General features: G+C 42.4%; 3 protein-coding genes and 1 pseudogene across 4 annotated transcripts in view; all 4 read left to right on the top strand.

Annotated features, from left to right (window-relative positions):
* The window catches only part of LOC115191369 (zinc finger protein 23-like), a 417,143-nt gene that overhangs the window by 168,599 nt on the left and 220,636 nt on the right, over window positions 1-27,908 (top strand). The window lies entirely within an intron of this gene.
* On the top strand, window positions 241-5,822 carry LOC115191319 (oocyte zinc finger protein XlCOF7.1-like; annotated as a pseudogene).
* Window positions 4,473-27,738, top strand: LOC115191371 (protein krueppel-like). The gene is made up of 3 exons (XM_029749247.1): window positions 4,473-4,579; window positions 22,744-22,874; window positions 25,825-27,738. Exon 3 carries the CDS (start codon window positions 26,173-26,175, stop codon window positions 27,019-27,021), a length of 849 nt encoding a protein of 282 aa, XP_029605107.1. The 5' UTR covers window positions 4,473-4,579; window positions 22,744-22,874; window positions 25,825-26,172; the 3' UTR covers window positions 27,022-27,738.
* LOC115191176 (zinc finger protein 528-like) overlaps window positions 21,896-27,908 on the top strand; it is a 77,316-nt gene continuing 71,303 nt past the window's right edge. Inside the window, exon 1 of one of the 2 annotated variants that reach the window (XM_029749128.1) lies at window positions 21,896-21,944. The gene's annotated coding sequence lies outside the window, so the exon portion shown is untranslated. The remainder of the gene's footprint in view (window positions 21,945-27,908) is intronic. The other variant, XM_029749120.1, reaches the window with a different exon arrangement.

The raw sequence follows: 27,908 nt of genomic DNA, 5'->3' as shown, positions 1-27,908 counted from the left end.
GAACATAATCAATAAATAGTGTATGAAGTTAAGGAGTGTTACCTTTACATCCTTGCCAAATGTAGACTGTCATAAGTGTACAATATACTGTTGAGCATTGAGAGTAGCTAGTCTAACAACCACTTTTCCCCCAATCATTGTCTCAGGTGAAGGACATCTCACTGGAGGCCACAGGACCTTTGTGAAACCAGCGGGACACAATACATGGAGAGATGGCCAACCAATCACTGTTGATGAGGGGAGTGGAACCTCAACCCAGCATGTTATCGTGATAGAGGTTAGTGTAACATAGAAAGTTACAATACATCAAATATGGCCTGTTTATTTCAGAAAGACTTCCTTCAGCTATTCATGCACATCCTTATTTATCTGCCATAAGAGCTTGTGAATTCACTACGACATTGTTATCCAATTCAACTCATGTGCCGGTAATAAACCTCTCTTGTCAGGCTGCAGAGGCTAGAGGTCCTGGGGTCAAGCAGCAGAGGTCTGAAGGAGTGGAGGACCCACAGCACAGCAGAGACATCCAGACGGTAGAAACCACTGGAGTAGCGCCACCTGTAGCCACGGAGGACCTACACACCGCTGCCGCGCCCAAGCCTAGGACACGACGCAGCATCATGGAGGTCAGTGGACTGGCGAATGCCGTCCTCAAGTCAGAGACCGAGACTTTAACTGTAACACAAAGGCTTTTACACACAGGATCTGACCACAGGTCAGACCCAGAGAGACTGGTGCCACTGGGCTGTCCTCCTGCTCCTGGCTCAGAGTATTTACTTTACGGTAACCCAAGTCCGAGGACGGTTCATTCCCATCGGGACTCAGGTGACGCATTAGAGACTGGCAGTGATCCATCATGTTCTTACGCTACAGAGATGAACCCTGACAACATATCCTTGGGTTTAGAGACACAGACTGATCTGTCTAGAGGGGACTGGAACCAGTACAGTAGTTGTGTAAACTCTGAAGGGTGTTTAGATAAGAAAGAGGAGGTTGTTGTAAATGACGTGAAAGTGGAGGGTGACGCTCCTCTGACATGGAATGTAGGCGACACTCATTTAGGAGAAGGACACTCACAAGGCAAAGATTTCTTAGATTACAGGGGAAGCTTAAAGACAAATGTCGCCACCCACTCCCCTTTACACATGTTCAGGGATCACGACCCAGTATCCACGTCAATGGCACCTTCGGATTCACACGGCCAGGTCCTTTTCGATCGGGTATTGAATTCAAAGGACCAAAGGGCCAAGGCACTGGGTGGGGGAGCAAAATCAGACAATAGTAAAGAGAAACGGTTCCTCTGCATGTTCTGTAGCAAAAGCTTCAGCTGCCTCCAGAATGTGGAGATCCACCAGAGGGTCCACACAGGGGAGAAGCCCTTCAGCTGCCCCCAGTGTGAGAAGAGGTTCTCCCAGGCTGGTGACCTGAAGAGGCACCAGAGGGTCCACACAGGGGAGAAACCATACAGCTGCCCCCAGTGTGAGAAGAGGTTCTCCCAGGCTGGTAGCCTGAAAAGGCACCAGAGGGTCCACACAGGGGAGAAACCCTTCTGTTGTACCCAGTGTGACATGCGCTTTGCCCTGGCTGGCCACCTGAAGATGCACCTGAAGGTCCACATAGGAGATTCTCAGAGAGGAGCCTCAGAATACACCAGCAGAAAAACCATTCCACTCTATCATAGAAAGTAACCATTCCACTCGATAGCTTCTGATGTTTAGATCAAACCCTGCATTAAATATAATGATTCATTTATTGTCAGCAGAAAATATCCAGATGCATTTGCAATAACGAGAGTAACAGATTTCAGTGTTGAATATTCCTGAATAGAATATTGCATCCAGATATTATATATAAGCCTAAAAAGTATGTTACATATTGTGTTTCTACTGTGCAGGCTATATGATTTTCACAAATGCCTATTTCATTACTACCATTCAACAAAACATTTTTTTCCAAAGACACTTTTAATGAGAAAATGAATGCAGTTTATCAAGTTCATGCAGATTTTACATTAAGTTATTTAGCAGATGCTCTTAACCAGAGCGACTTAGAAGTAGTGCATTCAGCGTAAGATCGCTGGGTGAGACAACCACATATCACAGTTGCAGCAGGTCACTGCTTTGATGTTCTTTGCACTCCATGGAGTTGTCAATCAACCATGATGATTGGTCTTGGAGCTGGCAGGCCTTCCCTGGGAGGAAGAGCAGCTCCGTCTTGTTCAGCTTGAGGTGGTGGCCGACATCCAAGCTGAGATGTCTGCCAGGTACGCAGAGAGACAGGTGTGTGTGTTTTCATAAGTGTATTTAAAACGTGTTTATGTTGAATAAACACAAAATGGGAGTTTTCATTGAGACTGTTTAGTATACATCATATCTGCTCTCACCCTATTCTGCGTCCACACAACCGCACTTTATAACCAATTAAGGCTGGGAATTGCCAGGGACCTCATGATACAATGAGTCGATACGATTCCATGGTCCAAACATATCTCACCATAAGTCTGTTGCAGAGGGACAAGAGAGAGCTATGAGAACACTTATTTTGATCAGTCATGGAAATAAGTGGTGAACACATTTGGCTCCCTATTTTTAAAAACGTATGGAGAACAAACTATGAAGTGAAACACCTAAATAGTTTAGTCTGATTACTCATATTTACGTCCACCATGATGGGTTTAACCTGTACGGGATCGGTGTCCCCAAACCGGGACGGTCGTTGCTAACATGCGCTAATGTGACTACAATTACATTGTATACAACAGCCAACTTTCCGGGACATACTAATGTCTTATATGGGCAGAAAGCTTAAATTCTTATTAATCTAACTGCTGTGAATAAATACCATGCTATTGTTTGAGGAGAGTGCACAACAAAACACTTATCACGGCAACTGGTTTGATATTCACCTATGAAGGTAATGTAGTTACATTTGGTAATCTTGCTCTGATTTTTCAGGGTCCCAGAGATAAAATGTAGCATTTTTGTTTGATAAAATACATTTTTATGTTCAACTGTAGGAACTTGGGGTCTACAGTTTCGCTCCACGCCCACCCCGCCATCTAGATGTGTGAAAGTTAGTGTATAAGCTAATGATCCATCATGTATGACATTCCTGTGTAAACCTAACATTTTTTGCATGTTCTCTATAGTGATGTACTTAAATGTATCAATTGGCACATTTGGGCAAACTCCTGGCAGACCTAATACAAAATATTGTGCAGTAATGTAATTCTTCACTGGATCAGTCTGAAACTTTGCACACACTGCTGTCATCTGGTGGCCAAAATCTAAATTACACCTAGACTCCAATCTGAAAGTATGGACTTTCTCATGCATTTCAAAGATGGAACAAAACAAAATATTTTTTTTGTATAATTATCTTTTACCAGATCTAATGTGTTTTGTTCTCCTACATTAATTTGACATTTCCACAAATTTCAAGGTGTTTCCTTTCAAATGGTATTAAGAATATGCATGTCCTGAGCTACAGGCAGTTAGATTTTGGTATGTCATTTTAGGAAAACATTTTCAAAAATAAAGGGTACGAACCCTTAACAATGAAGTAATTCTGTAACTACAGTATAGGACTCAAACGTAGTGGGGATGGGTAAACACTCCATGTTGAAAGTGTGTTTATCTGTGTGTACGTACCTGAGGGAGTGTATGTCTTATCTGTATTACCTGTCTCTTCCAGGAGGTGGAGGGTCCAGAGGTGCTGCTGGTGAAGGAGGAGGGGTGTGAGGAGGGTCTGGGGAACCCTGAGGAGACCATGGTCATGAAGGACAACCAGATTATACCTCCTCCTGAACCCACAGAGGAACCAGCTGAGCAGCACAGGACCACACACAGTCTCACTGAGGTGAGCCCACTGTGAACTACTGTCTGAATGGTATTAGGTCAGGGCCCGTATCCACATAGCCTCTCAGAGTAGGAGAGCTGATCTAGGAGCATTTTTGATTATAATGAATAAAGCTATGTAGACAGATGGGGACCTGATATTAGATCGGCACTCTTACGCTGAGACGCTTTGTGGATAAGGTCTTAAAGTAATCAATTTAAGTAACACATTTGCATAGTACTCATAGAAATCCCTCATTGCCCAATCAGAAGATGCTCCATAGCAGGGTGCTCATCAGATTTCTTGATCTAACATCCTCTCACTCTGTATCTCTAGCAGTCAGTAGACATGGAGGAAGGGAAGCCTGATCTGCTGCTAGTCAAAGAGGAGACAATAGAAGACGGACCAGAGATCATTGATCTGCTGAGTGGACTAAAGATGGGGGAGCAAGGTAAGGGAGAAATACATATAGCCTACATACAGTAATAGATCTTCAATGGGAATAGTGATGCACCTGGCTATCATTTGAAACGCATAATGAATGAACTTAACATCTCCAAATGTAGACTTCTCTGCCATGTTTGTAAAGTCTATTTTCTAACCTCTTCCAACAGGTGGTTGGCTGGAGGCTAACAGAGGAGACTGGACGGCCATCTTGGATTCCCAGACTCAGATGGGTGCAGCCAAGGACCCAGGGGACAACATCACCGAGCAGGCCAGGACCAGAGACAACATAGTGGAGGTCAGTGGACTGGACAACGTCCTCAACTCTGGGCTGGGGAACAACACTGTAAACCACAACCAGAAACAGGCAGTCGAACACAAAACATCCGAACTTAGTCTCCATGACAACAGACTGGCTGAGACCAGGGTGAGGCGTAGATTTGGTCCGCGGGGACGAGGAAGTGTCCGTATGCGGCAGGAGAGAACAGACACCGACTCAGCTAGTGATGCTCCGTCCTGCTCCTATAGTTGTGATTCAGAGAGACTGATGGTGCCTCAGGTTAACCCCCTAACAGGTGCTGCCTTCAGCCTGCCTTCTATAGGATCTATCAACTGGAACATGGACCCTGCGACAACACAGACACTCCCTGGCCTTCATCCTCCTCACACTCTCCTAATGTTAAACCAGACCTCAGACAATGCCAGTGCCTCAACAGTAAATGGCTACACAAGCCCATTGACAAATGACAGTAGTAGTAACTCTATCAGTAGATCTGGTGGCAAAGAGAAGCGCTTCCTGTGTTCATTCTGTGGAAAAGCCTTCAGTTTCCCCAAACAGGTGGAGATCCACCAGAGGATTCACACGGGAGAGAAACCGTTCGGCTGCCACCAGTGCCGGGCCAGTTTTTCACATTTGTCCAGCCTGAAGAGGCACCAGAGGGTCCACACAGGGGAGAAACCATTCGGCTGCCACATGTGCCGGGCCAGTTTTTCACACTCGTCCAACCTGAAGAGACACCAGAGAGTCCACAGAGGGGAGAAACCCTACAGCTTCCCCAGTGTGAGAAGAGGTTCTCCCACCAGCACCAGCTGAAGATGCATCTGAAGATCCACACGAGAGAGCCATTCACCTGTACGCACTGTGGGGAGAGGAGGTACTTCAGGATACACCAGCAGAAAATGCACACGGCCCGTGTAAAGCCCTCAAACTCAACTCTTGACCTCGAACCCAGTTCCATTGCATTTTTTCATTGTTCTCTAATCAGGCACTGATTTAGACCTGGGACACCAGTTGGGTATAGGGCTGTTAGTTACGAGTCATTACAGCAGTCAAATTCCACGTGACCATTTAGTCATGGTAATTAGGCTTCTGATCCTGCTGATCATTAATAGCCTACCAAACTTGCTAACTGCCTGGTGCTCAGCATTCGATTGTCCCTCTTATCACTCTGACAGCAATGCAAATGTCATTAAATCTAATCAAACACTTCATGAGCGCTCATGTTGCGCAACATTTCTATAGGCTATGCAATTGCATGAGAGTGATGGCCTCTTAAAAAGAGGATCCCATCAGCTTTCTATAGGCTAGGCCTACTATATTTATTTCTCAACTTCTCTAATATTAAGCATATTGCTTCTCTTTACAACAGGAGTATAGCCTACCTGGCTGGCATGAAAATGAACCATGGGAAAAGCATTTTTTTTCCTCCTGCCCCTGTTAAGACAGGTGCATGGTAATGGTCCATTCAAATCAAAACTCATTTCACACACATTATTTAGCATATATAAAGACAAGATTAAATCAAGAATAGTCTGATGGGTGACAATATTAGTGTTTCACTTGTGAATGATGCCCAGCGTGTGAATTAAGGCAAGAAACAGAGCATGCCTTTTTTTGCGACTTTTTCGAATCATAGTCCCACACCTCATGTAGCCTAGCCCATAGGCCTATATGTTTGGATAAGGTTTGTATCACAACTAAAGTCGCCAAATAACTTCTTAAAATTAAGCATATTAATGCACGTTACAATGGGTGTAGAGCCTAACTGGCATATATACGCAGCATGTGAGTTTCAAAATGCACCTTTAATAAAAGCATTACATGCATAATCGCATTTGCTTTGAGAATGTTTTCCTGCTAATGGAGCATTCATGCTTTATAGCCAACTGCCGTGTGCGCATTGCTGTGCTTAATGTGAAGAAATAGCCTTTTTCAACATTCTGATCTTTTTTGTCAGCATCATTGCTTAAAATAATTCATAAAAAATTGACACTAGTTGTATTAATTTAAGATCTATCGCATCCCACAACTGTCCGGAATATTTATTTCTCATAGAATGGGTTAACTTTTGTACTATGGGGGAATAGTAGATTTACATAGGCTGGTGCTTTTGTTGTTTGTTAGGCCTACTCATCTTGTTGGCTGACAAAGTAAATGTGGACAGTCTTCCAATATCTTCAATATGCGCCTGGGAATTGAATAAGGACATGCACAGTTGCGTCCCCAATGTGTCTGTCTTCACTTGTAGCCTGTGAGAAAGACCTGATCACGTGACGGAGAGCTGCTTCAGAGCACCCAGCCAGGAGAAGGGAATTGTAATTATTATATACAGCCCAAAGGCACAACGGCCACTGGCTGGAGGCATGTTTTTTTTTCAGGAGGCATTACGGCCACACAAAGGGGATGCCCCCGGGAAATTCGAGGCATTATCAAGTGCTTTCCAAATTGTAAATGAGAGACTGATGAAGTGTGTACAGCCTGCACAAAAAAAATTCAAAGCAGAGCTCATGCCTTTCAAATCATCATTAGTTGCACCATGCAGCCTTAATGTATTTAAAAATCCTAACATGTATAGCAAAAATTTTAAATAACTAAATTAAGCATATGAGTACCTGTTTCTTCTTTAGGTTTATACTGGTATTTTATAGTGAGAATGATAATGCCTTAATTTACTTGACAAAGTAGTGAAGATGTAACATTTTCCAAAGCATTCTAAAAATCATTTTAGCCAAGCGGGGGTACCAGATTATAGAAAAGGTAGGGTTAAAATAGTGAGATAGTCATTCTACTTTGTCATTTTGCAGACACTCTTATCCAGAGTGACTTACAGTTAGTGCATTCATCTTTACGGCTGCATTGGGCCTTTATCTCAATATCAAGTACCTTGGTGTAGGCTTGGGTGGTACACTGGGGCATTTGGAAATGGGCACGGGGTGTTTTTTAATACATTTGAATATACATGTATCATTATGTAATTAAACTCCTGTACTTCACATTGACACTGTGCTGACTGACTTGGTTATTTTTTGTCATCTTTTTATTAGAATGTTATTTTCTTTTAACAGGGGTTACACAGACTAAGTACAATAAAATGAATAAGGATAGAGCAAAATCTTATACAAAAAGGCAGTCATAAAAATATATACAAACATCACAATTATAACATGGGCATTTATGAGAGGTTTTCTAAATAGGACCACAATGAAGACCAGATTTTCCAAAATGTATTAGACCTCTGGTGTAAATCAAAAGGTATGTTTCTCTAGAGGTAGGATAGCAGAAGCTTGAGAGAGCCAAATTCTCACAGCTGGTACTTCAGGTGTGGACCGTAATCAAACAACATTACAATCAAAGTAGAGCAAATAACTTCAGTGATAAAGCAAAATTGTCTACCCAAGATCTTCTGGATGTGTAAGTGAATGTCATTCCAATAAGACTGGATTCTGCTACAGTACCAAAAAAACATGCATGAAGGTGCCAGTATCCTGTTTACATTTGAAACATAAATGTGATGCATTGGAAAACATTCTGTGAAGGCGGACAGGTGTAAAGTAGGTTCTATGAAAAATTTGAAATTTGTCTTGTATGCTTATGGAGGTGCATTTGGGGTAGACCCTTTCTTCCTCACCAAATGCATGTCCGATGTCTCTCTCCCAAACATGTCTCAATGAGGCACTTCTGTTCAATAACATAGAATATATGTCAGATTAAACCTCTCCGAACAGTAGGATTCGTATTTGAAAACGTAGTTCATCGACTTTCTTCTGACCCTCTGAAGTGTCGAAGTTGTAGGTACTTAAAAAATATATATTTTTTGGGTAAGTCAAACTCAGTTTTTATATGTGGGAACGATTTAAGAGTGTCCTGAGTAAATAAAGGCATGAGGTCAGCAACTCTTCGACTTCCAGTCTAGAAGTCCAATACTCCTTATTTGGGGGGGGGGGGGGGGGGGGAAATCTGGATTAACGGCAATATATGGTCTGGAATCTGCAGGTACCTCCTTGCATCCTTCCAAGCTAAGAGTGTATTATGTATAGTAAAATTGTCAGATAAGGCCTGGATCTTTTCAAAGCTATTAATAAATGTAAGGAAGCTAATGCTCTTGGATGACATGCTATTGATTCCATCCCAACCCAAAGTGAGTGGTGTCTGTCTAGGCACCAGCTAATCATGTGCTTGATCTGAGTAGACCAGTAATATAGTTGCAGATTTGGCAAAGAGACCCCTCTTGAATTCTTAGGCTTAATTAGTTTGGTAAATTTGATTCTAGGTTTCTTATTGTTCCAGATATATTTAGATATATTGACATTTATTTACTTTAAATAGGACTGAGATAGATGGCAGGGGATATTTTGGAATAAATAATTTAGCCGAGTAAGGATAGTCATCCTAACGACATTAATCCTGCCAAAAAGAGTTTTGTAGGGTAGACCAGTTAATCAGGTCCTGTTTTATTTGTGAGCAAAGGTATATCATGAAGTCACATATGTCCAAGTATTTTAAGCCTGTTACAGTCAATTGGAATGGAGATATTGTTTCTAAGTTGATTGTAGAGGGAATTTTCAAAAGGTAATGCCGTGGATTTATCCACATTAATTTTGTTCCCTGACAGGTTACCATATTCAGATATGATGTTCATTACTGCAGTGACCGAGGTCTCTGGTTTAGACATGTATAAAAGCACATCATCAAATAATGAAATTCTATGCTCTTCATCACCCATAGAGATGCCCCTGATGTTATTACTAGACCTCATTGCCTCAGCCAGTGGTTTTATGACTAACGAAAACATAGCAGGAGATAAAGGGCAGCCTTGACGACAGCCCCTATCAATAGGAAGTCTCTGATAATTTACCATTTGTTAACTGCTGCTGATGGGTCAGAAAAAGTACATTTACTAAATTAATAAAATGGTCACCCAGATTAACTTTTTCTAATACAGCATACAATAATTTTCACTGCTCTATCAAAGGCCTTTTCTGCATCGAGAGAGACAATGAGTGCAGGGTCTTTAATTCTGCCACGGTGGTGTATGATATTCAGAGCACGTCTCACATTGTCCGTTCCAAATCTGGCTTTGACAAAGCCAGTCTGATCAGGTGTAATGAGATCTGGAAGTAGCACCTCCAACCTGCGAGCAAGTGTCTTGGCGACTATTTTATCATCAACTCCTAGCAAACTGATACAGTTGAAGTCAGAAGTTTACATATACTTAGGTTGGAGTCATTAACTCGTTCTTTAACCACTCCCCAAATGTCTTGTTAACAAACTACAGTTTTGGCAAGTCGGTTAGGACATCTACTTTGTGCATGATGCAAGTAATTTTTACAACAATTGTTAAGGCATTGCCTTAGTTTCCCAAACCTCTTCAGGAGTAAAGGGAGCATTTAGTCTATTTCTGTGCTCATCTGATCTAGTGGGCAAGGCCATCTTATTCAGATATTTTGTCATTTTGTTGTTCGATCTTGTACATTGTGAAGTATAAAGAGGAAGTCGCAAAACGTATTCTTGATAAGCAATGGATCATAAGAAGTGGAGCCATCAGCCATTCTTAGACTTTCTAGATCTTTCTTTTTGTTATTTTTTAAGTTGGTGTGCAAGTAGACGGCTCGGACGGTTACCAAACTCATATTTTTGCTTGGTAAAAAAGTTTTTTTGACATGTTTTGTATGCTCTACATTGAGTTTGGCATCAGCACAAGCTAGTGAATTGTAGTTCGCCTGGGTTGGTTGTTTATGAAGTTCTAAATGCTTTACTTCAGCCTCCAGTTTTTCCTTATTTTCAATTCTAAGCTTCTTGATCAGAGAGGCTTGGGAAATGATATGACCCCTTTTGGTTGCTTTAGCAGCATCGGAGAGAGTTGGTTGTCGAGCCAGTAATGTGATAATTTATCACAGAGCAGAATCCTTCATTGTTAAGCAGAGACATTAAGTCTCCAATATCTCATTTTGGGAATTGTTTTGCCAATTTCTCACTCACTCACACACACACGGTCGGAAATTACTATAGATCCAATAGCACATGACTGGACAACATGCATGTAAGTAGAGGGCATGAAAAATAGTCCAATCTAGAATATGAATTATGGGGTCTAGAGTAGAAAGTATAGTCTCTGACATTAGGATTTAGCTCTCTCCATATGTCTACTAAACCACATGAATCAAACGCTTCTGAGAGCATTTGAGGATCTATGATTCATCCAAAGTACAACAAAATCTCCTGAAATAAACCATAGTCCCTTGCATTGTTGGTTAAATAATAAAATCATGTCAGACATACATTTGGGGGAGTCTGTTCGGGCCATATACATTTAGTATAGTAAAATGTTGACCAAGTATATTACCTGTAATCAAAATAAATCGTCCTTCAGGGTCTGTATCTTGGTGCTCAAATATAAAATGGGACATTTTTATTGAGGATGGCAGTGCCTCTTTTGTTTGAACTAAAAGAAGAAAAGTACACCTGGCCCACACAGTCCCTCTTCAGTTTAGCATGTTCTGTTGAAGATAAATGGGTCTCCTGTAGCATAGCAATTGAAACCCTTTCCTTTAAGAATGTTAGAATTTTCTTCCTTTTGACCACATGTCCACTGCCCCGAACATTCCAGGAGACTGCTTTAAATTAACTATTTACGTTACAGAAGTATTAAAGAATAACTTAACCCAGACTGAGTAGTGCATCACAAAAACGAAACAATTAAGACGTTTGTGTAACCCTAAATGTACAAATAAAGTTTATAAAACACCCACGGCCGAGTCCAAATGAAACGACAGGCCACAAAAACAGTACCTATCCTGTTTTCTGTCACTTTACTAACAGGAAGCCCACTAACATGCTGACCAGACCGGACACGTCGCAAAATAAATTTTGAAATTCATGTTATTCAATTATTGCGTGCGCCAACGAGCATCTGCGATGCCAAGGGCTAAAATAGAACTCCTATTTCTGACGCAGATCGCGCTGCAAGTCCTGCCTCTCCCATCTCCTCATTGGTTTATAGAAGCAAGTACCCACGTGCCATCTCCTCATTGGTTATACCCACGTGGGTGATTGAAAGACAAAATGTTTTGCCGGTTGTCGTGGTAAAAGTGTAGATGCCAATCACCATATAAGTTCAAAGATGAAAAAGCCTGGAAGGAGGAGAGATGACTAGAAACGATTCGGTTGGCCATTTTATGTGTGGATTAATTGTCGGAATAGAAGACCTTGTGCATTTCAGGTAAAATAACAACTCGATGTTTATATCCCAGGACAAATTAGCTAGCAAGCTAACTAGCTAAATTGCCAAACATGTTTAATGCTTTTCGACCTGTCCCCAAATTAATGTCATTGGTTCAGAAATTGGTTTGATATTTTAACCTGCATGTCGTGATCGCGTTTGGTGTAGGGGGACAAAATAAATGTATTCACGATGGCGCACGCGCACAGCCGGTTTGGGTTCCGTGTAAGGGTTTTTAAGAAGATAAAAAAAGTTTCACTATGTTGTCAAATCTATGGACATGTGGAGGAAAAAGGAATAACCTAAATCTTTTAAATTGTCATAAGCATTATCGCTATTGCACTCATATGCACGTGCCCGAACAGACACACCATACAATCACATGTAGCCTAGCCTATATAATAAAAAATATATACAAAATTGCGGGCCTAAAGTAAATGAATATAGCCTAGTAAATAAGCCCCTTTGCCTACCTTGAGCCACGACTAAATTAGCAAATTAACAGGAACGTCATTGGGATTTGGCTTATTCATTCATAAAAAGGAAAAAGAACCTCACTAGTTCTATAAATGAAAAGCTTAGTTACATTACACCATAACGCTTATTAACAATTACTTTGAATGCCATGGCATGGTAGACCGTTCCGAGGTATTCAGCCATCTATGTGGTGCATTGTTTTGCTAGGGCAAATAAAAAAAGTTACTCACGTTCATGTCTATACACTGACCATGTGTGCACTCTAATAACACAACTAGCAACCGTCACAGCTCTGGGTTCTGTGCCGCTGTAGAGTGGATATTGTGCCGGTAGAAAGTGAGCGCAGACTGGGGATCTTAAAATGTGTGGCTAGCCCCCTGGAAAGTAATCCTCAGTTTAGCCGGGTGTATCAGGCCAAGTCTGACTACTACCTTGTGAAGGTGGGATTTCACATCTTTGTATGCAGCTCTGCATCTTGCCAGATCTGCAGAGTAATCTGGGAAGATGTGGATCCGCTTGCCGTTGTAGTTCAGTTGTCCACTTTCGCGGGAGGTCCGAAGAATTTTCTCTTTGGTCTGGAAGTAATGTAGGCGGACCAGCATTGCTCTGGGAGGGTGACAGGGCTGTGGTTTTACCGCTAGAGGGCGATGCGCCATGTCGATGATTGGGGGCCGGTCAAACGTCTCTCCGCTGAGGACATCTTGCAGGAAAGTGGCCATGAACTCAGTAGGATTGCGCCCTTCAGTCCCTTCTGTTTTTTCCGACCAAAGCATATGTTCCGTCTTCGGGAACGGTTTTCCTGTTCATCTAGACTAACCTTTAACTTCACGTTCTCTCTTCAGGTAAGCTCGTTGTTTTTGGTTTCCAATTCGGTAAGCTGTTTATCTGTCAGTCAACAACATTTCCATATCCTTTATTTTTTGTGTTTGTCGCGAAAGTCGTTTGTTGTTGACTGGACTTCTGTCATTTCTGCTTGTAGACTTGAAACAGAGGAGCGAAGTTCAATCATGAAATCAGAGCTTAGTGTAGCCATTTCTGCACGGATGGTGAGTAGCATCTCCATAACGTTAGCATCCGCCATCATATTAGTCTTCATCGTGTCTTCTTGTTTATCGTTTTGTCTCATTTTCCCGGTTCCAGACATATCCAATAATGTCACCCGAATGTTGCTAGAGTCAGTAGGTGTGCAAAACGTGTTCTCGTTTTGATACATAAAAGTATCGGCCCTTAGTGGAGAGGCCTCGGAACACGTCTTTACGTAGCCATTTTCAAATCGCACCCTGTGACTTGGTTATTTTTGTATCATTGCAGGGACTGAGTTTTCCTTATCTCCGTCTAACCAAAACATTATACTTAATTCTTGAAACAGACAATTTTTATAATAAACTACAATGGCTCCCTATTGTTGGGTACTTTAATCAGTGTTAGAAATGAGATAGACTGTGGTAAACATTTTATAAGGTCATGTTTGTGTGTACAGCAAAGAGTTTCTTATATACAGTGCATTCAGAAAGTTCAGACCCCTTGACCTTTTCCACATTGTTACATTAGCCTTATTCTAAAATGGATTGAATTGTTTTCCCCCTCAATCTACACACAATGCCCTATAATGGCAAAGCAAAAACAGCTTTTTAGAAATGTTTGCAAATTAATACAAATAAAAATGGAAGCACATAAGTATTTGGAACCTTTACTCAGTACTACTTTGTTGAAGCACCTTTGGCAGCGATTACAGCCTCAAGTCTTCTTGGGTATGATGCTACAAGCCTAGCACACCATTCTTCTCTGCAGACCCTCAAGAATATTTTCAGAAGGCACTGTATGCTTGTCTGTACAATTTTACAGTCTGCAGTTCATGAGGACCTGCAGATATCTGGTGTTGCTGGCGGGAAAGACTGGACCTCTGAAGCAGCTAGTCACAAACCCTGGCCCTGGATCAGAACCCTGGATCAGGAACCGTCGCTGTTCCTTCCCGAGTCGGAACCAAACCGTGAGGGACAGACACTCCACCACACACAAAACATACCCAGACCCTTCTCTTCAGTCTCAGTGCAGGGATGGAGCAGGGCCTGGGGCTGATAGAGATAAGCCCTCCTGTACCCATGATACAAACACCACAGTATCCATGATGAACAGAGCAGGTCAGCCTGGGCCTCAGCCTTCACAGAGAGTGGTGGGAGACCTGTCGTGGAATATTCTAATCAAGTGAGAGAGACTTAGTCATTTCTTCAAACAATCATCTTTGATTAATTATTGCAATAATGAAAATGTCGACCCCAAACTCGAGTGTTGAACCGAGAGCGTAACCTTACAGAAAAAAATGTAGCGTTCTTATATAGTAGATCTAAAAATGCTTAGTCATGGCTGGTTCCACCCCTCCCATGCAGATTGGGGGGCATCATAAGCCACCTTGGGTTATCTGTACTAGGTGTTGTTTTACCCCCAACCCGGGCTCAGTTTCCCAGATACAAGGATGATTAGAAACAATGAGGAGTTTGTTCTACTCCTCCAGGCTCTCTCGATCTCGGGTCACATACCCACCACATCTTGTCTATGGAATGCAGTCTTTAGCCATCATAAATCAATTGTCAGCTCAAGCCCAGAGGCCCAACTCAGTCCCACAGACGTAACTGTTTATGCAATCTTGTAATTTTTCTACCATAGACCCCCCCCCCCCCCCCGGTGGTAGTCTGTCTTCTCCTTCAGAATCTCATCTAATGCCTGGTGACTGGGTTCATAGAAGACCTGGATCTAGCCTTCCTCAGTTACCTCACCAATACAGACGTGGTGAACGCCCATCCTGACCCTAAGAGGTACCTAGCCAATAACACAGCACACAATCCCAACAACACCCAAACAATGGCTAGAGGTTAAGGAGGGAGTTCAAAGATGAACCTCCTGAGGGTGGCGGCTCCTGCTTCTACCTCCTCTGGTGTCATTGGGTCACAATGTGGGAGGCCCGGATTTAGGTGCCTGCTCCACAAGACCGTTCACACCAAGGAGAGGCCATTTTAATTGCAAACTACAGGTAACTGCCAAAACACCAACATAAAGTGTCTTAATATGGTGCTGGGCCACCACAGGCCAGAACAGCTTCAATGTACCTTGGCATAAAATGTACAAGTGTCAGGAACTCTATTGGAGGGATGCGACACCATTCTTCCACAATTTGGTGTTTTGTTGATGGTGGTGTGAAATGCTGTGTCAGGCGCTGCTCCAGAATCTCCTCAGTGTTCAATTGGGTTGAGATCTGGTGACAGATGGCCATGGCATATGGTTTACATAATTTTCATGTTCATCAAACCATTCAGTGACCACTTGTGGCCTGTGGATGAGGGCATAGCCATGGTAGCCAAAATAATTGCCTGCCCAGCATTTTTATACATGACCCTGTTAATTGCTTAATTAACTCAGGAACCACACCTGTGTGGAAACACCAGCTTTCAATATAGTTTGTATCCCTAATTTACTCAAGTGATCCATTGAAATGAGCGCAGGGAACAGCCTATAGGCCAAAGCAGCAGTAGGTCTTTAACTTCCATTGCTCTCACACCGAGGATTGGTGATCACCAAGGGGGAGATTGTTGTAAAGATGAAATCAATTACTGTGAGGAACTCTAGTTTTAATATATTATCATATAAACATTTCCCTGCAGCAAGCCAAGTACTTCTATGCGTGCTCACGCACGCCCTCAACATTATCAGGACAGAGAAACCAGACATGCTCACATGGAGCACTCCAAACAAAAGACAAATGTCGTAAATAAAACAAAACTTGTTTCTCACAAGTGTAGCAGGTTGTGAACTCTGCAAACAATGTTTCCACTATGAGAATGAGAACGGTAAATGACTAATCAGAGGCGACCCGTCATTCAGGGCAGAGCCCCACATTTTTTGAACATTTTGCATGCTATTTTGCCAGTAATACGTGTCACACATTAGTTTGCAAACAATATAGTTAATAAAGCCACATACTCAAGAAAACAAAGATCATGTTTTAAGGCAGCTCCAAAATGTAGGTGTTTCAGCCTAGCTCAGTGCTTTCTGTGGTGGGGCAAGCCAGCAGAAAATACAGAGCATTGCGCCATGATTGGCTCAGTGTTCTGTCACTCATGGAGACACTACGGCACCGCCAAGTCTAAGGGTAGAGCTAGAAAGTTCAAACCCCTTGGGTGCTGCCATAGAGTTACATTTGATGTGCCCATGCAAGAAGGCTCAAGGTCATTGGCCACAGATCAAATCACATATCTACAGTAGCTTTGATTGGACATCATACTTTCAATCTTAGCTAGCAGTCATCATGAATCAAGTCGACAATCTACTGGCAAATCCTTTTTAATCCTTGTCATATGAAGATAAATAATGAAGAGAAATTAGTTCAAACGTATCAGTGCTCATCGGCCATTGGACAAACATTACACAAGTTGGAAATCACAAATTCAACAATGAGTGGTTTGGAAGGAATCAGTGTAGCTAACTGCAAGCATTGCAAAGCAATCATTAGCCTGCTATTCAGTGGAGTGGCTGTATGGTCCCAAGTCTAAGATTAAGGGTCTCTTTTCCTACTTTAAAATGATAAACATTCAACATTGGCCATGCTGTCAATTAAGCATGATTTGTGCCACACACAAAACAACTGTTTATTCGGAACTGCAAAATCTGATTTTAGTGAGTTCAAGACAACTGGGAACTCAGGAAAAACGAGCTACGACTGGGAAAATACGTTTTGAACTTACATCCAACTCGGAATTGTAAATTCGGAACTCGGCCCCTTTCTAGAGCTACGACCTGAAGATCACTGATGTCATGATTCAATTATAATTTTTGTTTGAGTTCCCAGTTGTCTTGAAAGCACCATAAATCCAGAGAATGCCAGACTTTGATGACAAAATTTGCCCACGAAGGACTGCCACACCACCTTCCTGTTCAAGTGAGCACAGCACAAGTCGTGTCCAAAAATGTCTTGTATGCTGCTGCATAAATTATGTAATATGCCAGGGAGATATGTATATTGCAGCTAAGAAAGTAATACTAAGTGTATGCTTCGTATTTTTTTTTTTTACCCCCTATTCTATCCAATTTTGATCTTGTGTCATCACTCCAACTCACCAATGGGCTCGAGAGGCGAAGGTCAGGTCATGTGTCCTCCAAAACATGGCCCACCAAACCGCGGTTCTTAACACCCGCCCGCTTAACCCGAAAGCCAGCTGCACCAATGTGTCGAAGGAAACACCGTTTACCTGACAACCGGGGTCAGCTTGCAGGTGCCCGACCCGCTTCAAGGAGTCACTAGAGCGTGATGAAGCAAGTAAAGCCCCCCCGGCCAAACCCTCCCCTAACCCGGACGACGCTGGGCCAATTGCGCGCCCCCCTATGGGACTCCCGATCAAGGCCGGCTGTGATACAGCCCAGGATTGAACCCGGGTCTGTAGTGACACCTCTAGCACTGCAACGCTTAAGCAATAAGGCACGAGGGGGTCTGGTATATGGTAAACATACCAGAGCTAAGGGATGTTCTTCAGCACAACGTGGAGTGCCTGGACACAGCCCTTAGCCGTGGTATATTGGCCATATACCACAAACCCCCAAGGAGCCTTATTGCTATTATAAACTGGTTACCAATGTAATTAGAGCAGTAAAAATAAAATGTTTTGTCAAAGCCGTGGCTGTCAGCCAAATCCGCGTTTTGGCTCGAACCACCCAGTTTATAACGTGCCTTAGACCGCTGTGCTAATCGGGAGGCCCCCTCCCCTTCTTCTTCTTGTCTCAACATTTTAAATTACAGTTTAAAGACATTATCTTCACACATATTTTAGATGCTTTTCACTGACTGCCGCAACTCAATCAGCTAGGCCTATTGCCACCCGCTCTGCCAAAATTGTGGGCTTCCCAAATAGGCATAGGCCTACGAGCATGTGATTTGAAACAATCCACAGCTATTTTGTCAAAGAGGGTAATGATCCTCGATTCCTCTGTGGCCAAGTCATGCTTTCTGGTGTATTTTGAATTATTTGATTTATTTATGTATAGACATTTACTTTCCTATTGGACCCACCACTATGCCATTTCTCTCCTGTTTTATTGGTTTTCATATCAACTTTCTTTCGTTGTCCAGAAGCCAAAGGCCCAATCAAAGTCATATTAGCAACCCATCCTACTTGTTGCATCTTTCAATTCCCCCCCTAAGTTTCTAACAGAGATTTTAATCTGTCACATATGGAACCACTATCAGGTGCTGCTGTTTAGAATTGCGTTTTTTCCTGGTGCTCTGTTAAGAATGGTGTTTGCCTATGATTTGCATTTTGGCAATTGTTAGAAAAAAGTTATTGTTCTTTTAAGATGCATTACCATAATCTGCATGTGATTACGTCATTCTGAGCACTGTGGGTGGATGCTCTAATGGACCCAATTCATATGGTTCTGGTAAATTTCTCAAATGGCTGGTCACGTTGTCTGTCCGGCGCCATATTTACCCTGGAATGTGCCCACTCTGGTATTGGCACACACAGATACAGTGCAGTAATGGTCAGCTGTTTGTTCACCCGCACCTGCCCACAAATGCTAATAACCTACTTGCAACCGCTCGACTATTTGAAAATCTGAGGCCCTCACCTGGCTAATATAGCAAATGCCTATATTCTACCAGTGGTGTGTATTCATGGATGCCAAGAGAAGCCAGACTTCCTCAAATGTATGGGGGGGGAAAAAAATCATTATTTTGTCTTTATTTCGTCATTTTCCTTCATTTCGCAAGAGGCTGAATGTCTCACTGGAGAACGCATCAGAGTGAGTGAAACAACGCCACTTTGTCTCTGTGTAGGCCATCTATCTGATGCAAAAAAAGTATGATATTGTTGCCGCCCATCGCATTGAATGCAAGGGAAGCCAGTGAGCATTTGGCCTCCCATGATAAAAAATTTAAATAATAATAGCCAATCTGCGTTGAGCTAAACTGAGTGAGCTCAACTGAATGGTCCAACCACACCAAAAAAAAAAGTGTAAAGGGAAGCCATTTTGGATTTAGCTTCACTCCAATCGCATCAAGAGCATACGTCATTGACAGAAACTCGCCTTGTTGTCGTCCTCCGGTGGCTAGCTAGCTAGTTAAAAATGTGACCTTTCCTAAATGATCCATGGATGGAGATAGGGATTTGCACTTGTGGTTTTACTTAATTCTCTTTACCCGCCAATGATTATAAAGGTGATTCTAATCCAACCATAAATTCATACATTGTGCCACTGGCATGAGAGGATGGAAATTCAATATGTAGCTAGATGTAGAAGGCTAATGTTAACTAGCTAACGTTGCCCACGAAAGGAAGTTAGAATAGCAAGCAAGCATTTTCGCCAGGTAGCCTAGGACAACTAAAAATGTAAGCATGTACTGTGTGACAGTGATAAACCATTTTGTCAACATGAAAGAGGACAGCATTGGCATTTCTCAACAAGTAGGATGAGTCATGTTTTTCCTACTTGCACGAACCTGCACGCGCGCACACATAAATCAGAACCATAGACAACCATGAACAGCCACGTCATATTTAGATCACGTTGATTGGACTAAATAGTTTTTGGTATTTTTTTGTTGTCATTGTATTAGACTAAGCATAGGTGATTTGATGATGTTGAAGTGGTGCTGGAATAGAAGGCAGCTTCTGTTTTCTACTTGCGGTAACTCTCCGTGGTTCTAAATTAATAGTTGTTTAGTGGTCCGAAAATGTTGGAAACATTAACTGGCTTGACCATGCTGTAGGTTATACCTTATTTACATAAGTATTTAGACATTTCTTATGAGACTTGAAATTGAGCTCAGGTCCATCCTGTTTCTATTGATCATCCTTGATGTTTCTACAACTTGATTGGATTCTACCTGGGTTAAATTCAACTGATTGGACATGATTTAGAAAGGCACACACCTGTCTGTATAAGGTCCCACAGTTGACAGTGCATGTCAGAGCAAAAACCAAGCCATGTGGTCGAAGGAATTGTCCGTAGAGCTCAGACAGGATTGTGTCGAGGCACAGATCTGGGGAAGGGTACCAAAACATTTCTGCAGCATTGAAGGTCTCCAAGATCAGTCACCTCCGTCATTCTTAAATAGAAGAAGTTTGGAACCACCAAGACCCTTCCTAGAGCTGGCCGCCCGGGAAAATTGAGCAATCGGGGGAGAAGGGCCTTGGTCAGGGAGGTGACCAAGAACCCGATGGTCACTCTGACAGAGCTCCAGAGTTCCTCTGGAGATGGGAGAACATTCCAGAAGGACAACCATCTCTGCAGCACTCCACCAATCAGGCCTTTATGGTAGAGTGGCCAGGTGGAAGCCACTCCTCAGTTAAAAGCACATGACAGCCCACATATGTTGAGTATGCCAAAAGGCACCTAAAGGACTCTCAAACAATGAGAAACAAGATTCTCTGGTCTGATGAAACCAAGATTGAACTGTTTGGCCTGAATGCCAAGCGTCATGTTTGAAGGAAACCTGGCACCATCCCTACGGTGAAGCATGGTGGCAGCATCATGCTGTGGGGATGTTTTTCAGTGGCAGGGACTGGGAGACCAGTCAGGATTGAGGGAAAATGAACAGAGCAAAGTGCAGAGATCCTTGATGAAGTCCTGAGCGCTCTGGAGCAGGTTCTCTGACTGGGGCGAATGTTCACCTTCCAACAGGACAACGACCTTAAGCACACAGCCAAGACAACACAGGAATGGTTCGGGACATGTCACAACGTCCTTGAGTGGCCCAGCCAGACTTGAACCAGATCAAACATGTCATGGCCTTGCAGTCGGATACCAATTAGTTGCCGGCAGTCAAGATGCTCTCACTGGTGCAGCTGTAGAACTTTGAGAATCTGCCAAATCTTTTCAGGCTCCTGAGGGGGAAGAGGCTTTGTGTTTTCAACACGACTGTTGATGTGTGTGGACCATGTTAATTCCTTAGTGATGTGATATTTCACTAACGGTATGTAAAAATAAATGTACTTACTTAAATAGGTTCACACCTTTGCCCACGAAGCAGCCAATCTTTTGGAGCGAAGCGTTGTCAAGCGGAGGCGCCGGTTCTGGTCAAAACGCTGTGTTTGCGCCAGCCGAAAATAGAGCCCTGAATGTGTAGCTAACTTAATAAAACATTTCAAAGAACAGCGCGCTGCCATCATACACTTTCACTTAACCACACCCTTTGAGCCATGACGCACGCCAATAAGATCCTTTCTCTTCAGTGTAAACGGAAGTGAACAGTGACCACTACAATTTCCACTTCAGCGTTTTTATTTTTGTTATTTAGACGTTTATTAACACCATGTAACTCAAAATATTACTAATTTAACTGCACGGCATCACATACTTACCCCAGGTCGTGTTTAATTCACGTTGGAGACAGGACTTGGTTAATATATGTTATCTAGGTAACGCTAGCTAGCAAGGAGCTAACAATGGCTAACTGTATGGTTTTTCACAATCAAATAGCCTCCATCATGGAGGTGCTAGCGAATGCAGCCGTGGCAGAGATCTGTAAAGTCGTAGACGACGACTATGCAGTGATCCGTTTGGAAATGTCTCAAAGCCAGAAAGAAAACAGGGCATTGCGGAGGAAACTACAGCTACTGGAACTGAAGATGGCACGGGAGCGCGCAGAGCGCGTCCTCGCCAGTCGTTCCAGTAGTGTCAAGATCCTCGACCGATACAGAGGAATGTCAAGAGGTACATTTTGCAGAACGCGGGACCTGTGGCCCCGTTCCCCTCTGCGCGTGTGACTTTAGATGCGTTAACCACATTATGGTTTTAACCACATTAGGGTTAACCAGAATTAGGTCTTGGTCAGTTGTTGGATAGTATGCAACTTAGATATCTTACGCAAATCAAATTTTATTTGTCACATACACATGGTTAGCAGATGTTAATGCGAGTGTAGCGAAATGCTTGTGCTTCTAGTTCTGACAGTGCAGTAATATCTAACAAGTAATCTAACAATTCCCCAACAACTACCTAATACACACAAATCTAAAGGGCTAAAATGAGAATATGTACATGTAAGTATATGGATGAGCGATGGCCGAGCGGCATAGGCAAGGTGCAATAGATGGTATAAAATACAGTATATACATGTGATATGAGTAATGTAAGATATGTAAACATTATTAAAGTGTCATTATTTACAGTGGCATTGTATAAAGTGATCCATTTATTAAAGTGGCCAGTGATTGGGTCTCAATGTAGGCAGCAGCCTCTGAGTTAGTGATGGCTGTTTAGCAGTCTGATGGCCTTGAGACACCAAAGACACAATATAATATTCTAACCAGAATTTCTGCATTTTCTATATGATGCATGGAACATAATCAGTTGACCTATAAATAGTATGTGAAGAAGTTATGAGAAGTGTTACTTTACATCCTTGCCAATTCTAGACCGTGTCCACAGTGTGCAATATAGCGTTGAGCATTGACAGTAGCTAACCTAACCACCTCTTTTCCCCCAATCACTCTCTCAGGTGAAGGACATCTCACTGGAGGCCACAGGAGCTTTGTGAAGCCAGCGGGACACAATACATGGAGAGATGACCAACCAATCACTGTTGATGAGGGGAGTGAAACCTCAACCCAGCACATTATCGTGATAGAGGTTTGTGTAATAGTGTTGCATTAACAATTAGTTACTTTGTAATTCAAATGTGACCTGATTAGTTTTTCTTCATAAACGCTCCCCTCAGCTATTCACTTGCTTACATCGTTCCATTTGATTTCAATCACTTTCTGACTGCACCCCTTTTGATTTGAACAGCACTTTCCATACACATTCAGGAGATAGAAGTGCTCAAAGTTGACCCATTTTGCATACCCCACAATACCATGGGACATCCTTGTCTTTACTACTGGGGGAAAAATTACAGTTGCGTATAATATAATTTTAAAGCTTACAAGCAGGGTGGTAATTCAATTTAGACCCTAATTTACATAATTGGCAGTGTTTGTGTTGTGCCCGCCATCAGTTGAGACACAGCATACTCTGGAAAACATGGTGGGTGTCATTTGAATTATAGAAATATAATTCATAGAATTGACCTTATCCATTCAGACCACTGCAATTTAGCTGGTACACCATTGACATTTTATTTTAAGTTGCTACCACTATTTCGACGTAATTTCCTGTCCTAAAGAGGAAATGCACATTTAAGTTCCACCTCCGAAAAATGACAAAGGCTACTTAATTAATTAAAATGACAGGCTGGGCCGCTGACAAATAGGGCACTGTCAGTGTAGCTACCTAGCATGCTAAACTTATCTAGCTAGCTAATGTTATTTGTTGATGCCGTTTAAAAAAAATGTACTACACCATATTCAAAATATTAGCCAGATGGCTCTATGTCTGGTTCTGGAGCTGGATTTGTCATAACCATTTATTTAGGGAAAACATTGCAACAAATAGAAACCACTGGCCTATCTTTGACTTCGTCATCTCCAAAGTTTTGGCATCTTCCATAAATTGTGGCTGCAAATCCGCTATAGAAATAGTTAGAAATAATAAGATGAAGCTCCGGTAATATGGATAACTATTGAAAGATGGCTGTAATGCGTTTTTCTACATTGTTATGGACATGTTGCAACCTTTGGTAGCTAGGTAGGCTGCTGGTAGGTTTCGACTGCTGGTACAGCAAAGCCAAGTCAGCTCGTGCTCATGGTTCTTACGGGAAGTGAAAGTATAGGCTACAATGACTTTGTTCATTGACAAACTAGCTTGTGAACAAAATCATTTAAATAGCCAAGAAACACAAGGACAAAGTCTCACTTCAGTAGACTTTTGTTTCAAATAAATTAGACCAACTATTATGCCTGCGTGCAGATTTTCTAAAAATTTATATTTCACTCAGCTCTAAACGTGGGCACAGCTTCCAGCCAGGAAGGGTGAGGTGGAATAGGCTATATAGCATTCGTAGTTCTTTGACTTTGTGCCATTTTTAATTTACCAGCTAGGAAACAAAACAGCGGAAATACTTTGAAAACAGGTAATGCAGCATTTATTTTACTATAAATGTGATCATACTTTATTGTTTTTATTCACAAATGCAAGTGAAATGCTCTCACTGTTGAGCCCTGACCACTGTTGAGCCCTGGTGAAATAGACATCTTACACGCCAAAGTCTACCCGGGTGTTAATTTTAGGCCCAGCATGTAACTATAAGTTCCTTGAATTTTACTTTCACGGGTGCCTTTTCATTATCTGGATAGACACTTGTGGTTTCTAGCTAACGTTACAACAATCAAAGCAGTATAGTGTAAAACCATTCATTTTGGGGCGACGGGTTTGCATAATGCTATCATATCACGCAATTATACCATTTATAAAATGTTCAGATATATGTATATTTAATACAGACACAAGGCTGTTTGTCTCATCTCAGTCGCAAATGGGAATCATTTTGCAGCTGTTTCTGATTAATGAACAATGCCATGCTGGTGGGTGGTAACATTCAAATAAAACCAGCCCTGAAATGAAACGTAGTTTGAAAAGCATTTGTATGTCATATCATAGGAAAACACACCGCATTCACACGGATTTGCACAAAGTGGGCAGTTCAGATTTGTCACTACAAGCACAAATATATCATACTTTCACTAAAACGACTTATTGACTTAAATCGTTGTGCAAAATCATGGGTAAGCTATGGCCATCATCTTTCAGCTCGAAAAAGTTTTTCTACTGGTGTGGGCATTTAAACTTCCAATTACGACCGCAAAGATAGCCGCCGGTCAATTCACAGTTGAATGTCAACTTAAGTAAGAATGTATATTCTGTTATCTATATTTCTATGATTTCAATAGGTTTCCTATGGATGATTCACAGTATAATATAAAACATCTGATATTCCCATTCAAGTCAACATTCTCTGATGTATGGACCGCCAACCGTTTTTTTGGTACCAATTGAAAGTTGAAATTGTATTCCCATTTTAGTACATTTATCAGTCAAAACATGACACCCACCACCCTGTTTTCAAGAGCATGCTGTGCCTCAGCTGATGACTGGCACAACACAAACACCTCAGATTATGTAAAATAGTCTAAGCTACAATGTATGCAAGAAAAGTTGACTTTTTTAGATAATTGGTGTTAAAAGAAAACGTTTTTATTTTTCGAGAAATCAAAAAATAGACAACCCTGTTTGTAAGCTTTTAAATTATATCAAACTCAACCGTTTATCTTTTCCAGTGATTAAGACATGGATGTCTCAGGGTATGGTGGGGGAAGCAAAATGGGTCAACTTTGAGCACCTCTATCTCCTGAATGTTTTGGCACTCAGGTCCAAAAAGTCACTTTCTGCCCACTTCTACCATGGAAAGTTTTGTTCAAATCAAAAGTAGTGCGGTCAAAAAGTAATTGAAATCAAATGAAACGACCCATAGGGGAGCTTGTGAGACGTCCCTACGCCATTGTTGTCTTTTGACCAATCACATTTTCACATCAGATCTTTTTCCTAGCTGATTTCATTGGTCAAAAGTGTAAATTAGTGGAAAAATTAGTGGGAAAAAAGATCAGAATTGTGCTGCTGTCTAAACACATCCTTCTTGTGTCAGTCTGCAGATGCAGAGGCTGCAGGTCCTGGGGTTAAGCAGGAGAGGTCTGAAGGAAAGGAGCTACAACACAGCAGAGACATCCAGACTGGAGCAGCGGCTGGAGTAGCACCCCCTGTAGCCACGGAGGACTCTACCACCGCCCCAGCGCAGCCCAGTACGCGACGCAGCATCACGGAGGTCAGTGGAACGCTGAACGCCGTCCTCAAGTCAGAGACCGACACAGAGACTTTAACTGTAACACAAAGGCTTTTGCAGACAGGATCTGACCACAGATCAGACCCTGAGAGACTGGGGCCACTGGGCTGTCCTGCTCCCGGCTCAGAGTATTTACTTTACGGTAACCCGAGCATGAGGACGGTTCATTCCCATCCGGACTCAGGTGACGTGTTAGAGACTGGCAATGATCCGTCTTGTTCTTACGTTACAGGGATGGACCCTGGCAACATGCCATTAGGTTTAGAGACACACACTGCTCTTTCTAGAGGGGACTGGAACCAGTACAGTAGTAGTGTATACTCTGAAGGGTGCGTAAAGGGTCTTGTCGTAGATAAAGTGACTGTGAAAGTGGAGGGCGTTGTTCCTCCCACATGGAATGTAGATAGTCACCTAGGAGACGGACACTCACAGGGCAGAGATTTCTTAGAAAATAGGGAAAGCTTAGAGACAAATCCAAATGTCGCGACCCACTCCCCTTTACACGCATACAGCGGTCACGACCCAGTGTCCACATCGATGGGGCCTTCCGATTCAAACAAGCGTGTCCGTTTCGATCAGGTATTGAACTCAAACGACAGGGCTAGAGCCCAGGCTCCGGGAGTGGGAGCAACATCAGGCAATATTGAAGATAAACGGTTCCTCGACAAGTTCTGTAACAAAGGCTTCAGCTGCACCCAGAAGTTGGATATCCATCAGAGGGTCCACACAGGGGAGAAACCCTTCATCTGTACCCAGTGTCACATGTGCTTCGCCCAAGCTGGCACCCTGAAGAGGCACCAGAGGGTCCACACAGGGGAGAAACCCTTCAAATGTACCCAGTGTCACATGCGCTTCGCCCAGGCTGGTGACCTGACGAGGCACCAGAGGGTCCACACAGGGGAGAAACCCTTTAGGTGCCCCCAGTGTGAGAAGAGGTTCTCCCGCCAGGACCAGCTGAAGATGCACCTGAAGATCCACATGGAAGAAAGGCCGTTTGCATAGCTACCTCAGAGTACACCAGCAGAAAAAACATACCACTCTATAACATTGAACAGGGGTAGGCAACCCTGGTCCTGGAGTGCTACAGGCACTTCATTTTTTTGATTTAACTGATCTGGAAGCCCAGGTGTGTTGAATTTAGGCAATCACTGAACTGATCAATTAGCTTAGTTGGTCAGGTGTGGTGCCCAGTTGTAACAACCCTGACAAAGATCGTAACCATTTCTATTTGATACTGTAGCTTCTGACGTTTAGATCAAAACCTGCATTAAAGACAAAGCTGAATTTTCATTGTTGTCAACAGAACAGATCCACAGATGCATTTGGAATAACAAGACTAACAGATTTTACTGTTGAATATTCCTTAGTAGAATATTGCATCCAAACATTGTGGGATTTCTAAGGCATATGTAAGCCTTAAGTCCGTTACATGTTGTGTTTGTACTGTGAAGGATATATGATGTTTCATTACTTCCATTCAACTACTTCCATTTTTTTCCTAAGACACTTTTAATGAGAAACTTCATGTTGATTTTTTTGTTGAGACGTGTATGTGTGGTTTTCATATGGTGTATTTAACACTTGTTTATGTTTAGCCCTTTAGACTCGTACCTACCTGTACACGGGTTGAAAGTGGCAGATTTGGGCACTGATAAGCACCTAAATTGTAACGACAGTGGCTGTACAGTAACATGATATAAATTACGTCAGTGTTCAGGCTCTGTATGGGTTTTGACTGACAGCTGTTCTGAACTTGAGCACAACACGTGACAAGTTGCACCCATCCCTCCCACTAATTGGGCAACTTTTTGTTGTCTGAATGAAGGAAATGCTGTAAATTAAGAGGACGCTATGTATTTTGAAAGATGAGATGTTAAGGATTATAATAA

This window comes from Salmo trutta, chromosome 4 (assembly GCF_901001165.1).
Source record: "Salmo trutta chromosome 4, fSalTru1.1, whole genome shotgun sequence".
Lineage (NCBI taxonomy): Eukaryota > Metazoa > Chordata > Actinopteri > Salmoniformes > Salmonidae > Salmo > Salmo trutta.
This window is presented reverse-complemented; position numbering and strand designations above follow the sequence as displayed.